The following is a 16,502-nucleotide window of genomic DNA, read 5'->3' on the forward strand; positions in this document are numbered from 1 at the left end:
TCATGGGCGGAGACGGATGCAAACAACCAGAGTTGTGAGTGTTAAGGCAAGAGTAGCAAGTACCGGCTCTGAGTGACGCTGAAAGTCTTTCTCAGCTCCAATATCGAGTTGCAAAGAAAACCGACATTCCTGACTGCACGTCGTGCCGCTGACCATAATTGTGTATTCGTGGGGATCACGATGATGAAAGCTCCTACAGATGAAATATAAAAATGACTGGTTTAGCTCCCATGATGAATTATAAACCAGCATCGCACTCCCCCCTGCTCTCCCGCTGAAATGATCGGCTGTTGTCTCTTGTAATTTACCGGAACCAAAATGAGCTTCCTCGCAATTTATTGAGCGTCAAGCGCCGGTTATGAATGATGTGAGACTCATTTCGCTGGAGAAGCTGATGAAGCACATTTGTGCACAGTTGCCTCCTCCTCCTCCTCCTCCTCCTCCTCCTCCGCCTCCTCCTCTGCCGCTTGCTTCACCCCCCCCCTTCATTTCCTCCTCAGTTCATCATGTTCTTTCTTTTCTCTCTTTTTCTTTGTTGTTTCTGTTTATTTTAAGTTTTCACAATGAAGATGACATCTGTCGGCAGTGATGCTCCTCTTTGTTGTCTGATTCTGTGTCTCACACACTGTGGCCACCATCCATCCATCCATCCATCCATCCATCCATCCATCCATCCATCTATCTATCTATCCATCCATCCATCCATCCATCCATCCATCCATCCATCCATCCATCTATCCATCCATCCATCCATCCATCCATCTATCCATCCATCCATCCATCCATCCATCCATCCATCCATCCATCCATCCATCCATCCATCCATCCATCCATCCATCCATCCATCCATTTTTTTTTAGAAAGATGTTTATGGGTGAAGTGGAGGTAGCAGCTAAACAGGAAGATCCCGGCAACCTTTTCACTGCTTGTCAATCCCCACTCTCAGTCAGCTATGAGTATTTGTACTTTGTCTTGAGAGCAGGCCCAGCACATTCAATCTGAAATAAAATAGTGGATACTAAATTAAAGTGCCAAGTCTCAGCTTTAATTTGAGTGGGTTTACATCAATATACACACAATATACACATGCACAAAAGAGCAAATGGTTCAAAGTTGATTGAGTTTAGAGTTGGCATTTAGATCGAGGTGGAGCTGTCTGTTGATATCAGGAGTAAAGGGGAGACTGTGCAAGTGAAGCAGATAAACATCTATCAAGAGAGATATCAAAGGTTGGTTTGTCAGAAACAGAAACAGGTGCAGACAGGAAAACTAGACAATGGAAAAAGACCTGGTTGACAGGAGCAAAAGTCTGCAGTGACCGCACAGGAAGTCAGGAACGTTCTCCGGGACGGAGACTTCAGGACCTGAACCTCAAAAACAAAAAAGGCCAGACTGCAGTTCACAAAAACACACAAAACTAAACCTGTGAACTTCTGGAACAAAGTTCTAAACACAGACGAAATTTTTAAAATAATCAACCTCTATCAAAACGATGGAAAGAGGAAAGTGAGGAGAAAAAGGAAAGGAGCAGCTCATGACCCAAAGCTCACCACCTCATCTGTCAAACATTTTGCTTTTGGGCTTGTGTGGCTGCCAATGGAAAATGTTAGTCTGTGCATCCCAGGATAGCAAATATTTCCAGAAGAATTTTTTTTGGGGGGGAAATGTGTTTAAAATGAAGAAAAAAAAAAGAGACGTACAACTTTTCCATTTAATGGAGGAGTGCAGCCGTCAAAATATGGACGACCAGATACAGAGTAGATACGACACTGTCAGACGGTGCAGAATGAGATTCATTTTCCGACCTTGGAAGCTACTTGATATGAAAATAGATGGAAAAACTTTGTTATGGGTGTATTTGTGCATTAGTTATTAGTCAGGCCAGTTTTAAATTCAAAAGAGTCTCGCACTTCTAGGAATCTAGATGAGCTTCTGTGGATGTGTTCGGTTTGCTCAATGCTTTTGACCCAGTTCCTGTCCCACGTCCGTGATGGAGAAGATGTCATCTGGTGCCACTTGTTGCCGGGCAGATCTGCAACTATAATAAGTACATGTTTGCGGGTTGTGTCACTCTGACATACGATCCCTCTTGTCTGACACCGCTTTCAGGATCATCCCTGCCGTGTGTCACTCAGATATCCTGACGGGTTGGTGGGTCGGAATCAAATGTCCAACAGTCAGACGTGGAGGGGGCGGCGGCGATGGAGATGTGGCACTGGGCAAGGACGCCGGAGGTTTAGGTGTCATTATCCCACTGCCCCCTCTAGACATCCTGACTCCCTAGAGCCCCAAAATAACCCCCCCCCCAAATAGAGGTCACAGCGAAGGAGTCGGAAATGGACACAGATGGAAACAGCTGGGTTCACACTGGACCTACAGTGAATTTAATCCCCTACAAAATACTCTGCACTGGATCCAATGCTAATTAACACATTAATTAATGTACTTTGATCAAGACAGAGGTCCTATGATAATACTAATCCTGAGTGAACCAACTTAAGTTGAGTTTCTTAATCAGGATCTTTAACAAATGCATTCAGGGTAGAAAATGAGCAGAGAGAATGTTAATCATCAATCATCAATTCATTTCCCTGGATCTTCAGAACTTAGAATAAAACATTATATACAGTATTTTCCGAAACAGCATTGAAATTCATCCGTGTGCTTCAGGACTTTGGAGGTTTGCTTTCCAAGAGCAGCCGTTTTAAAAAAGAAATGATTTCCCTCTGGTTTCTTTACAAGATGAAAACCTCAGGAAGTGACTTCTCGTAACAAAAAACAAAAAACTTCTGAGTTCCTTGAAACATCCGCAAAGAAAAAAGAGAGAGCGTGTCCGTGCGAGCTGCAGCATCAGCCGTCAAATGAGGTTGATGTCAAGGTTGTTTTAAAGCAATACAGTGGTGGATAAGGAGAAGGGAGGTAAGGGTGCTGACAGAGAGGACGGAGGTAGAGAAATAACAATTGATGAAGAGAGTTGGACGCCGGATGGAGATTTCAAATTAGGTTTGTGTGTGTGCCAAAGAGCCCATTTTCATTGGCCATCTAACATAATGGCTATTGATGGAGCCTCTTAATAAAGAACTCAAACCATTTCACCTTCTTCTGCTGGAAACGCCGACGTCAGCAAGAAGCAGGAAAGGGAGACAAAGCTGCTGTTGGCATCTTCCCAACTCTAACAAAAGCATTAATAATAATAATAATAATAATAATAATAATAATTTTCTTCATTCTGCATGAGTGCAAACTGTGAGGTTTATATTTATCAACAGTTTCTGAGGCCAAAGAAATTTCACAGTGATGTGTATTTTTGTGTGGGACCAGGTGTCGAGAGTTTTATCAGCTTAACTTTCTCCCGTCACAGTCAGTATTTAAGAGAGCTACAGAACGCTTTATTGACCTCGACTGCAGAAGGTAACAAGCCTTTATTTCTGACTTCCTGTTTGATAAGTAGAATTGGTCATATATTAGTTGGAAGCCTCATTTGCCCTTTTAAAGTTACTGCACAACACTGTTAATAAAAAAACTGATCATGTCCTGTAAACTGTTTCAAATTAAAAGCACCTCTAGTGTTGTAGTGGACAGAAACCCCTTCATTTCTTAACAAGGGCTTTTATTGTGAAACAGGAAGCCTCATAAATAACTTTCAATCCTCCTCTGAAGGGACAGTAGAAGTGGTTTTAGTCCTAGTTTAACTTTTCACTAGACTCCAGGGAAGAATTTTTAGTGTCCTGTCGTCATTTTCTTTTTGCTGCTGAGCCTCTTGGGCCGTCGCCAGTCACAAGTTGCAGCTGCAGATGCTGTCATTTTTTTTTTTTTTTTACCCGACAACAGATCTTGGAGGATGACATCATGAGCCACACATGTTTCTATATGTGTGTCTTTCCAAAGAAATGTGTCCACTCTGTAATCCTGCCATGTGACCTTTTTAAACCAAGTTGTCTAAATAAACCCGGACGACGTGGACGTCTGCCGTGCAGTCAGGTCGACTTTGACCGAGTGAAGACAGCTGGAATTTCCTTCCACATTTTTCCACAGGAGTCCGTCCGTGAGTGCGAAGTGTCCAGCGGGGTCGATGTTGCAATCAGGTGACTGACTCTGCCGGTCAGAGACACTCCACCTCCTCACCCTGAAAAAGCTCTGTGGCTGCTTTGTTTATATATTTAGCACCTTGTCCCGCTGCGTGATGAAAGGTCGTTGTGATGCATTTGCTGCTGTAGACCTCTGCGTTCGTCCTGTGGCTTTAACAGTGAAATCATTAAGGAGGAGGAATGCACTGAACAAATGCTCACACACACACACACACACACACACACACACACACACACACTCATAGAAACACTAATACAAACACGGATGAATGGCAGATTTGATGACAGGTTGTTGCTCTGCTAGTAAAATGGATGGGTGAGCAGGTTAAAGACGAGGTAATGACCTTGTCCTTTATCTCTGTCCACTCATATGATTTACTCTGTCAAACACTCAATCTCTCTTGCAATCCCCCCCCCCCCGGTTGTGTCTTCATCCACCTGTCCACAGGTCGTAAAGACAGGTGGGTGTGTAGTAGCAAGGTGTTTAAACTTAACCCGAATCAGTGTGTTTTATTAAAGCGTTATATTTCACAAATTCATCAAATGGTTCAAATGGTGCGGCGCGGTGGTGCAGTGGTTAGCTTCACAGCTAAAAAAGGTTCTGGGTTTGAAGTCTGCGTGTTCTCCTGGTGTCTGCATGGGTTCCCCTCTGGCGTCCCTTCGCTCTCAGTTCCTTCACGTCATGGATTCCACAAGCTGCTGGAAACTTTCCTTCCGCATCGTTTCAGCCGATTGGATTCGGACCTGGCGCTTTCGGTGTCACGGAGCATTATCCTGCTGGACGTGGCCATTTAGAAGATGGTGGCGATAAAGTGACGCACATGATTCGGCACAAACATTTCCCTCAGCGTCATCTTCGCGTCCATAAAAATATATTTTCTTCCAGTTTGGATGAAACGACTCTCTTTACTATTTGATGCTTTATTCTGGGATCTGAATGAATAATTCAGGTGTAAGACATTTATGAAACGTCAAACTGTGGGAGTTCTCGCCGGTTTCTCATCCACTGTATCCGTACACACACACACACACACACACACACACCTACCTCACACACACGCACACACGCACGCACACACACTGGTAATGATATTGAGGGCAGCAGCGTTGTGTCCTTCTCTGTATCCAGTGTATGAATAATAGATTGGATCCAGAAAGTACAAACTGGCTGACCAGCCCATCAGGTAGCAAGTCCCACCACATCCTGTACACAGCTCTCTCTCTCTCTCTCTCTCTCTTTCTCCATCTCCCAGTATTTCCATCTCTCTCTCTCTTCCTCGTGTGCTTCGTCTGTTTGCTTTCTCTTCACTCTTCCTCTCTGTCTCACTCTCCTTCTCTTTTCTTAATCTCTTTGTCTCTCTCTCTTTCTCTCTCTCTCTCTCTCCCTCTCATGTTCATCCCTCCCTCTCGCTCTCCTCTCTCTGCCTCCCTCTCCCCTCCCTTTGTTTCCATCAATTATAATCTATTGGAGAGCCGGCACAGAGAGCAACCACGCCGGGTATTTCATCGTCATCTTTAAAGGTGTACCGACCGAATACTGAGGCATCAGATTACAGAGGATGAAGAACTGAACTGGCAACAAAGGAGATCCACTCTTCTCTTATTCAGGCTGTTTTTTTCCTGCTGGAGTTTTAATTCATCCGTCTTCTGGATAATGCAGAGCTGAGGAACAGGAAACTGAAAGAAGGAAGCTCCAGAGCCTGAGCTATGGTTTTGTATGCGACCTCCTCCCAGGATTGCTCTGGGGGAGCGGGGTTTGTGGGGGGAGCCGGCGGCGGGGTGGTGGCTACCCTGAGGCCTGGCGGCGGGTCAGACGGGGCCCGGCGCGGACTGTGGTGCTACGTCTGCTGCCAGAGGAGGCCCACACTGACGCTGCCGTCATGTAGGTACAAAGCACAGTGATGGGAACTGTGGGAAACGATCCCCCGTGGGATTTCGTGGTTGACGTCAGCTAGAAACTTTATCATCAGTTGTGGAAACGGGATTTGTATTTATTGTATTTATAGACACTCTTCTTTTTTACGACCGTGACCTCATAACTGGTTATTATTTTCTCTTTCTGCTTTTCTCTGTGAATGCCAGAGCTGCTCTCTCCTCCAGCTTTGTGTGCCTCCTGTCTCTGTCTCTTCTTCTCTCCTTTCTTTCACAGCATTGTGTCAGACAGTGTTTGGGGTCACTGGACCAGCTCAGATCTCTTAAGACTTCCATTTGACTGAACGTCTGTTTTCGAGAAGGCACCTTCACAGTCAGTGGATGGAGTTTAGGAATTTTTAAGATACTTAAAAAAAATTTTTTTTAAATTGTTCCTTGTAGTGAAATTGGTGAATAATTGGATACAGTAATAAAAGTCTTGGTCTAAAAGGAAGATGAGGCTTAAACAAACGCCCAGCGCGCTGATCTGATCCTCCTGAGCAGCTTTCGGGGCCGCGGCCCTGCAAGGCTTGTGTCTGCGTTCTGTCATTAGCACATAAGCTCTATTAGAGCAGACAGTAACACGATTACACCCACCGGCAGCGGAAGATGAAGACGAGAGACCATGTCTGCAATTACACTCACAGATATTGACTGCCTGTAGACTCGGCTTAATTCAATAGCATTTCAGTTCAGCCCGTACAAGAAGGAAACTGTGGGCACAAATTAGGGCCGGTAGGATTTTCAACTTGTAAAAATAATTCCAAAGTTTGTGTGCATGTGTAGATAAGACTTGTGTTTATGCATTGAGAGAGAGAGAGAGAGAGAGAGAGAGAGAGAGAGAGAGAGAGAGACTGTGTGAATAAAATCTGTGAACATTTTTCATCAGTGGTGAGGTTAAACAGGGACACAGTGAGACAAGAAATAGCTTGGCCAACATCTGTGCACAGATGCAGAGCTGTAAAACTCAGTACTCAAAGTTCCCACACTGTGCGTGACGCAGAAGTGCGAATTTTGACCCTGTGTCAAACTGTCCAATCAGACGGTGGTTCTGTTGACTGAAGGTGCAGTGGATTTTAAAGGTGGATGATGGTGCAGTTTTTCATACAGTAACGTACATAAAAAGTAACACTGATCTAATATTTTTTTGATATCTTACTTTACTTTTCATATAATTTTCTAACAAAAAAAAAACTTTATTGCTAATTTAAAAATATCATGTAAACACCAAAAAACATATTATTATACACAAACAGCTTTACAAGGCTTTTACCTGAATAATTCATGGTGTAAAATATATAAAGAAGCATGTGTCAATTTTTATTTTGCTTAAAAAATTACATTTATGATTAATTTATTATTAGCCTATCATAACCCCCCCCCCCAAAGTTATACACAAGATACACAACAACTAAAAGAAACATGAACACAGAGAGAATGAACACTCAGCATTCACATGAATATAAATGCTAATGCAGGAGGAGGCTGGGGAGGTGGAGGCAGTTCATTTTGCAGTGTAGCTGTGTGTGTTAGTGTGTGTGTGTGTGTGTGTGTGTGTGTGTGTGTGTGTGTGTGTGTGTGTGTGAGAAACATGGGACTACACAGCAGCTTCTCTGGCTGAACTACCAACATGTGTCGAAGGCAGGACTTTTTCTTTCCTTTCGGTTCCGCGACTTTTACTTAAGGAAAGGTTGCAAATAAATCCACAGTACCTGACAAGGTACTCTGTCGGTCTAGTGGTTACTTACAGCTTTGTGCTGGAAGGTTCAGTTTCCACACCAGGTGATGTGTCCGACTATAACTGTCTTCACTCGGTCCAGCAGCAGTTACCTCTTTTAGGTTTAAAACGCAGCTCACTGTAACTTTGTATTTTAATCAGTTTGACAGGAAGTGTCTTGCAGCGCAGTATTGTGTCCATTATTTGTTTATGAAGCTAAAACACAGGGAGTTGTGTGTCAGTCCGAATGATGATGATGTCTAACAGGAGCTGTCTTGTGTGTGTCGCCCTCTACAGGCCCCACATTGCCCAGACAGGGCCCCCAAGTTCAGAATGGCCCCACACCAGAGGAGATGGACCTGCAGAGAAGGTAAGACCCACACAAACCTCATCAGTTTAGACGAAGGCTTCAACACTGTCTCTGCATTAAAATAGAAATCGTCTGTTTGTGTCCATTGTGTCTACCACCCCTGTCTCTCCCTTTAAATACATTTCTATTATTTTTCTCAGTTATTAACATGTAAGTAATTATGTTTTTCACCACCTATCAGTCAGTGTCTTACACGGACACACATGCACTAGAGCGAGTGTATGAGTCGGACAAAACCGCACACTCAGAGTTGCTTTACTTCCCCATACAAGGCCAGTCTTTTCCTCAGGTAATAATGAGGTTATGGAATAGCCAGAAAACACATCACACACTTACTCACACACAAATACTTGCACACACACACACACACACACACACACACACACACACACACACACACACACACACAGCTGTGTTAATGGAGGCCAGCTGTTGGCCAAGGTTTAGAACCTTTTCAACAGAAAAGCCTGTTCAAGGATTTAAAGCTATAGTATGTAATTTTCTTTTTCCAATATTTTTGATCTATCTAAAGTTTTAGTTGAAACATCCATGGAGAGATGCCGTCCAAGGCCTGGAGCAGTACTGAGATATTGCCCTGTAGAGTTTTTGAGTGAGCCTCGCCCTGACCAATCAGAGAAGGCAGAAGTCAAGGGGGTGGGACCTAATGACTGTCAGTCAATACATGAATGCATTGCTGGTCTAGCTCTCCTCTCGCACTGAGGCTTCAAGCTAGTTTTATTGTACTGCTGTCAGACATCACATGGCTAGTGCTAGCTTGATTTCCAGAACTTGCATATTGTAGCTTTAATTAGAATGGATTGCTTACACACACACACACTCGTATATAAACATAGGAGCATGGACAGACACTAAAGTAAAGTGTGTGTAATGTTGGTACACAGTGATAGCTTTACAGCCAGACAAAGGCACGGCATGGACATTTTATATTTACTCATCCCTGATCCCGATCCATGACCACACACAGAGATGTAAGCATCTAACTTTAGTGTTGGTTACACGAGCCAAATGGTGACGACTGATTTGGTAACCGGCTCAGATGAAGGGCGGCTGCTGCACGCCACGCTATCATGTCATGAAAGGCAGCTGGAGGGATAGCTTAACATGGTAAACATACCTTTATAATCACCTACATTAGAATATTGATTATTCTAAAATACAACATGTTCATTTTGTTTGAGTTGGTCTCTCTCTGTCATATATACACAGTAGCATGCAACGACTTTCAGAGAAAGGCAAGAGAAGCCAAAGAAGCAACTACACCTACTTTATTTGGTACTGCTACCTCTTGAAGGAACTATTTATAAGTTTTGCTAATGCTACATAGCCAGCATTAGCATTGGCAGCTATTTACTTACCCGTCTTAACGAGAGCTTCAGCCATCGTTGCGTTTATGATACAAGAGGTTATAATACATCCTTTGAGTAGCACTACTTCTTCAGGGCAGCCTGGACGCTACAGTGACTCGGTATCGGAAAGTGACGAGACGGGACAACCGGATCAGAGCTAGCTGGTTAGCATGCTAACTTCAGTAGAAGAAAAAAAGTGATAGAAATTTAAGCCAAACAACAGAGTTGTTGATACTGAACTGAACGTTTCTTCTAGTTTGGTAAGTAAACAGCTATTAATTCTAACGTTGGATATATGTAGCAATAGCAGAACTTACAAATAGCTAAATACGAACAAGGAAAACAGTCATTTTCTAATGCGCAAGTACAGATTCCATAATGTTTGCAATATCTGATCTTAGAGCAGTGGAGGCTGAGTCAAAGGCTACTTCACAAGCACACTTGTCTGTAGCTAGCTATAGCTAGTTACTCGTCAAAGATCTCAGGATTATCCACATTGCGCAAACGTCCAAAAATGTTGTGCCCCTCTCTGCTCGACAAGCTCCAGCCTTTGTCATCGGGACACGGCCACGCCAATAAAAATGACAGAAACTACAGATGCAACGGCTGCTAGTCAAGCTAGCTTCCAGAGACAAAAGCCTCCTGTGGCCACAAGAGGGCAGTAAATTACATGGTGGATGCAAACAGGCAATATCAGATCCTTTATGGGACAGAAAGCTGGTCTGAGATCAGATGTAAAGAGAGGTATCACCTCCACTCCGATGTTGTTCTAACTGATGTCTATTTTTATCTTTAACCGGTCAATCACTGCTTGCCTTGATTGTCCTGACGGCACACCACATCTCACCTCACATACGCACATACGTAGAGAAGCATTCTTCAGGTGTGAGTCAATGGTTCGTCTATTTCTGTTGGAGGTGAACTTGGGTCTGCCAGGAATTTTACAGGATGTGTAGATCTGAGAGCCTAATGGATCTGGCTGCCAGCCGTTTTCTCCCTCCCCATTTCTTTCTTCTTGAGATTTTTTGTCCTCCCTCCCTCTTTGCTTTCTCACTCTCACCCTTTTGTTTCTGTCTGGCTTCATTTGCCTCTCTTTTCCATTCTTCATCCTTTCACCCCCCTCTCGGTTGCTCCATATTTAGCAGCGGATGACAGACAGGCAGCGAGTGGATCAGTGACTGAGGTCATCTGCTGATACAGAGGCCAATATCAGCCCCGCTGGGAGAGTGAATAGAGGATGCGTAGAGCGGAGTGAGAATCGGATGAGAGGAGGGAGAGAGAGAGGAGTGTAGTGTCGAAATGAATTGGCGACACACTCTCACATCAAGCCTTCTACTGCTTGAAAAGGAAAGCTAACATACTGAAAGCTTTTGGAAGATGTTGAAGGTTTGCTGGGACATAAACACTCTCACGTTATTTTTGAGTGGCTGTTTCACATCTAATCAGTGCTCTGCTCTCATTAATCCAGTCAGATTTGTTGATTGTTGATTGAAAGCTTACAGACTGAAAAAAGCATCTGGACTCTGGATTTATTTAATCCAACCTTTAAACCATAAATTTAAATCATGGATTTTAATTTGTAACATAATTTGAAACATATAAGACTTTGTAGCTTTGGCTGACCTTTAAGTTGTTCTATTAACCAGCTGACCAAAATCAACATGTTTGTTAATTGTAGGATAAATGGCACTAGTATCCTGGTTTAGATTATTATGTTCGTCGTGTTTGCATGGAGCAAGAAAACCCTGCTTATTCACCTTCCTCTGTACATGATTTAACAGTGTCCAGGTTTTCCTCAATAGCAGTCATACTGATGTCTAATGATGGGATACACTCCTTTACATATTCATAGAAGCACTTGATCCTCTCACAACCATTCGGGGCTGGCAGTCATGATATCTGAGCTGAGAACCTCTGCTGTGTGTTCAAAGCAGCATCATTCATCCTTAAAACACTTTCTCTCTTCAGAAGTCAAGCTAGTCTGTCCTGTAGCTCAAGGCTAACTAGCTTAACTGTCATGAGGAGTGAACACCTCTGTCACTGCATGCTATTTTACTGGGGTTTCTAAGTCCAACTGACTGACTGCTTTCACCACGCTACTCCTAATAATACGGTGCTGTTGCTTTGCTTACAAGCCAGCATAAACCTAGCAAGCTAACACTAAGCATAGCAAGCTAACAATAAGCCTAGCAAATTAACAAGAAGCTTAGCAAGCTAACAATAAGCCTAGCATATTAACAAGAAGCTTAGCAAGCTAACAATAAGCCTAGCAAGCTAGCAATTAGCCTAGCAATAAGCTTAGCAAGCTAACAATAAGCCTAACAAGCTAACAATAAGCCTAGCAAATTAACAAGAAGCTTAGCAAGCTAACAATAAGACTAGCAAATTAACAAGAAGCTTAGCAAGCTAACAATAAGCCTAGTAAGCTAGCAATTAGCCTAGCAATAAGCTTAGCAAGCTAACAATAAGCCTAGCAAGCTTACAATAAGCCTAGCAAGTTATAAATAAGCCTAGCAAGCTAACAATAAGCCTAGCAAATTAACAAGAAGCTTAGCAAGCTAACAGTAAGCCTAGCAAGCTAACAATAAGCGTAGCAAGCTAGCATTAAGCCTAGCAATAAGTTTAGCAAGCTAACAATAAGCCTAGCAAGTTATAAATAAGCCTAGCAAGCTAAAGGTAAACACATACTCCATCACAGCTAGCTTACTTGACAATTATATCTATCACTTCAGATAATTTCACTCTTTACTTTTGCCAGACTAACACACACACAGCTGTGAAGTCTTGAATGTGCTCAAACCACAGTTAATGACTCCAGTTAGTGCACCCTCTGTTCCCTGTTTACTGAGCCTCTGTTGTCGACGGCCCAGCCTCTTTGAGAGGGATCCACTTGTCACTGAAGAGCTGGGTTATACTGGAACAGAATTCATTTGGACGATCTGTTGTGCAACCACGTTAGGAAAGCAGAAAAATGCTTATACTGTATGTGTGTGTATAAACATATTGATTTACTGGAGAGCTGGATAGCGTTGTTGCGTGCCACGGTAATCTGGTTGCTTACTTGGATTACTCAGCATATTCCGGTTTCCTAAAACCAGGATAAAGGTTTATTTAGGTTTCAGAAACAAGGATATGGTCTTCACATTCACCAACACGTCATCAAAATACTCAAAAAACATATTTGGTAAAATAAAATAAAATAACAGGCAGAATTTAATGATGCATTTCTTTATTCATTGATTCTTTCATCAATTTTTACAGTCGCAGACTTTTCTAACCCGCCTACAACTACGATTTTGGACTCCATCAATCTATCAACATGCCAGCTAATGTTTTGGATATGTCTGACTTCATTCAGTTACAATGCGGTTCATCAGGAATGTGTGTCACACTCAGCCATGTAGCCTGAAATGGAGATGGAGGAAATTACGATTCGCATTTCCTTTTCTTACTCACTGTCTAGTCTCCACCTCTTTATCCATCTACTTCCTCCTCCATCCCTTCCTCTGCGATCCCCCTTTTCATCGACACGTACTGTAGATGGATGAAGAAGAGTTAGAGCACCCCGGCCTTGCCGCTTCAAGGCTGATTGATGGAAATATCCTGTGCATGTTTGAGTGGATTCACGCATGGCTGAGGGAAAGACTGCCAATAAGCCACCTGTTCAGAAATGCTGGGTGCTACCCTCAGATTAAAAAGACATGAGCTGGAAATAATAGGCTGTGGTGTATAAATAGTCAAGCGTTGCGTGGGAGAGAGGGAGTGTGTGTCGAGAGAGAGAGAGAGAGAGAGAGAGAGAGAGAAAATGTGTTGCATCGCTTTGAATGAAAGTGAGGATGTTAGCATTTAGCTGCTGGTATTTAGCACTCAGAGGATGAAGACACTAGCCGCTCCTGGCTTACATGAACACATGTTGACATCTGCATTTATTCTCAAATGACAGTCACAGTTGACTGACACACACACACATGCACACACAATCATCCTTGTCTCACTATAAATGTGGCACCCAGTCCCTACAAAGCACCCACAACTACAGTAAAACAAGGCCATTAACACGCACGCTGTGCCATGTTAGTGGGACGCCCGACACATGGAGTGTGTGTGGGCGCGTTTGCATGTATATGTTGCACATTTGGACTCGATCCTGACCTGAGTAGGTCCATGTGGTCCATCTGGGCTTCAAGTTAATTCGGGCAACATTTCCTGGTTCTGTGAGCCAATCAGGCGGTGAGCTGCTGGGTAGTTGGCCAGCAGATTTTCACCAGACTTCAGCGTCCCTGGGGATTTAGCACAGTTGTCACTTGTGGCAAAGTGGCATCGTGACAGATAAAATCGATCCATGTCAGTGTAAGATATTGCGCTGAAAACCCGACGGATGCCTCACGACTGATGTACAACACCATTTGTGATTAAAGTGACACAAAAATGGTATCAACAAAAACAAATAGCAGCTGAAATGAGACTTTGACCAATATTCTAACCTGTTTATAGATGTATATTTAAACGGGTCTTCTGTCCACTTTATGTTGCATGCCTGTAGCATGGCTCTAGGGTTGGCATAATGTCGGTCAGTGCACCACTTTGGTCCGGACTGAACGGTATGCAGAAAAAAAAAATCATCTTGCAATTTTGGAAGATATTCAAATAGCATTTTTCCATTATTTTATTTTCACCGAATATGAATTATAGGCTGTAGCATCACAATGCTTCATTTATGTTATGTTGTGACACATTTTACATTGTGATTTCAATAATTTGTGTTTCAGACTGATGTATCTCACCAATTTTTGGGTAGATTGCCATGAAATTTGCTGCTTTTCATCCAGCAACATCCTCAGGTCAAAATATTTCACAGCTGAAACGATAAGTCGATTGGCAGGAAAATTATCAGCAACTTTTTTTGCTAATTTATTTAAATCATCAACTTCTCAGTAGTGACGTGTGTGTGTTTGCTGCTTTTCTCTTTCCTATGTCAGTGATTCTCAAACAGGGGATGAAGACCCTTCCTGTGGTTTCCAGGTTTCCAGTTCTTGAGATGCTTAATCTTTCAGGGGGTTATTTGTGAAATATTCAATATTTTTAATCCTCTTTCGGGCCCTTAAAATATATTAAAATGAATGCGTCACAATTAGACACTGCTTCATTTTAAGAGTCGGAAAGAAGTGAATATCTGTAGTGTCTCAAACAAGCAGTTTGATCACATCAGATCCCGTCATTTGAACGAGGACAGCGTGGCGTGCGCCGTGGCCGTGGCAGTGAGGAGATAAGTGTTAAAGCTGGTTGGAAACAGTGGGTGTATCTCTATACAAGACCCTGTGGTGGGTTGACGGTGGGAGAGGGAGGGGAGCCGCTCTCAGAGCAGCATGACATCAGCGGCTCCAGGCTGTGACTGCAGTGACACCTGTCAGACAAGACGAGCTGAGCACGATGGGTGAATTTAAAACTGATCCTGCTGCATTCTCACTTTCTGTGTAGTTTCATTTCATCGTCATCTTAGTCCCACTTTCCATTTGCCTTGAGAGTGTCTTGAGACTCTTTCCTTCCTTGTGGAGTTTTGTCATCATTTTATTTCTAACATGCCAAGTTGTGCCGCTCAGGTTCATTATGACTATTTTAGATCAAGTGATCAGCTTGATAAATCCCTCAGATTTTTCTCCACTGCAGAATATGCAGTTTTTTTAAGTCCCTTTTGCGGGAATTCAGGCCGTGCCACTGCCCACGCTCCCTTAGCAACGGTTTCCCTGGCAACTTTTGTCAAGAGGCGAGCGAGATGCCAGTTAAACGGTGCAGGAGGCTTTTCACAGCTTTCAGTCCTGTGACGTTTCGTTTCTGCAAAGCAGAAGGGGGACGTGGAGGAAAGAGGAACCTGCTTTAGTTTTTGTTGCGGAAATTCAAAATAAAAAGTCAAATCCAATAAACAGTCTTTGCTCCAAATGTCAGAGCTTTAAACACAATGCACAGCTCTCTCTGTTATATTGACAGTTTTTCTTCACATTCTGAATTTGAATGATATAGACTACAGTTGTTTGTTGCACAAATTACATACTTGCAATGTCAACGCACTGTTACTTTTAATTTCATGAACTTAAAAAAATACACAGTAATTTATGGAATGTGCAAACCTGTCTACTTCTGAAACACTCCATTTACTTGTTAGGCTTCAATTGACTCGTTCCGACTTGTAACGCAGGAGAAGAATTATCATTAGTTGTTATCAGCTGATGATAAATCACAGCTTGATAAATTCTTTCACCTTTCAAAGTTTGTAGAAACATGAACAACCACGGGCTCCTCTGAGCAACTGACTGAGGATCTGAAAATGAGGCTAACTGATGCTACAAAACAGGAAAGGCTATAAAAAGATGCGTTTCCAGCTTGAAATTTCCACTGTCTTGAAATGACAGTTAAAAGGAAGTTCGAGACGAGAATCTGGAAGACCGAGAAGAGACGTCCGGATAAAACTACAGGTCTGCTGGCAGAATCAAAACCTCCGTATGACTGTCAAGGTTTAGTTGAGTGCTGAGGCACAAACGGGGTCTGCAGGAAATTCAGCAATCTCTGGGTGCAAATGTCCTGCGGCCATTCAAAAAGTGAAAATGAAAAGAAGACGGCTTCTTTCCCAGTCAACATGTCTACTGTAAAAAAATATTTTTATCATCATTATCATGTGCTGTAGGTGAGACTTTCTTGGTGCTGTATTTTTTTTTTTACAGTTGAAACAGAAACTGTGTCAGTAAGTGAAAGTGACCTCAGCAGGTCTGACCTTCCTAGCTTGCGATCCGGCTCGTGTGAGGACGGAGGTCGTCTCATTCTTTAATGAAAGTGTGTCGTACTCTTGAGGTTTTGGCGGCGGCACGGAGCTGCTCTCACTCAACAGGAATGTGCGAGCGTTACTGTCCTATGACATCAGCTGCCAAAGCTACGCTGCGCTGTTCACCCAGAGGTGTCCCTCTGATGAACGACATGCTCGCTGTCCCCTGTCTGCACGTACACACACACACACGCACACACACACACACACACGCGCACACACACACACACACACA

General features: G+C 43.1%; 1 protein-coding gene across 7 annotated transcripts in view; it reads left to right on the forward strand.

Annotated features, from left to right (window-relative positions):
• The window catches only part of enah (ENAH actin regulator), a 111,876-nt gene that overhangs the window by 65,944 nt on the left and 29,430 nt on the right, over nt 1-16,502 (forward strand). For all 7 annotated transcript variants that reach the window (XR_008830406.1, XM_056404553.1, XM_056404551.1 and 4 more), the window contains one exon: nt 8,014-8,086. Coding sequence is in view for 6 of the 7 variants with exons in the window: in XM_056404553.1 (XP_056260528.1) it covers nt 8,014-8,086 (73 nt within the window). In the remaining variant the exon portion in view is untranslated. The remainder of the gene's footprint in view (nt 1-8,013; nt 8,087-16,502) is intronic.

Source organism: Seriola aureovittata, chromosome 19 (assembly GCF_021018895.1).
Source record: "Seriola aureovittata isolate HTS-2021-v1 ecotype China chromosome 19, ASM2101889v1, whole genome shotgun sequence".
Taxonomy (NCBI): domain Eukaryota; kingdom Metazoa; phylum Chordata; class Actinopteri; order Carangiformes; family Carangidae; genus Seriola; species Seriola aureovittata.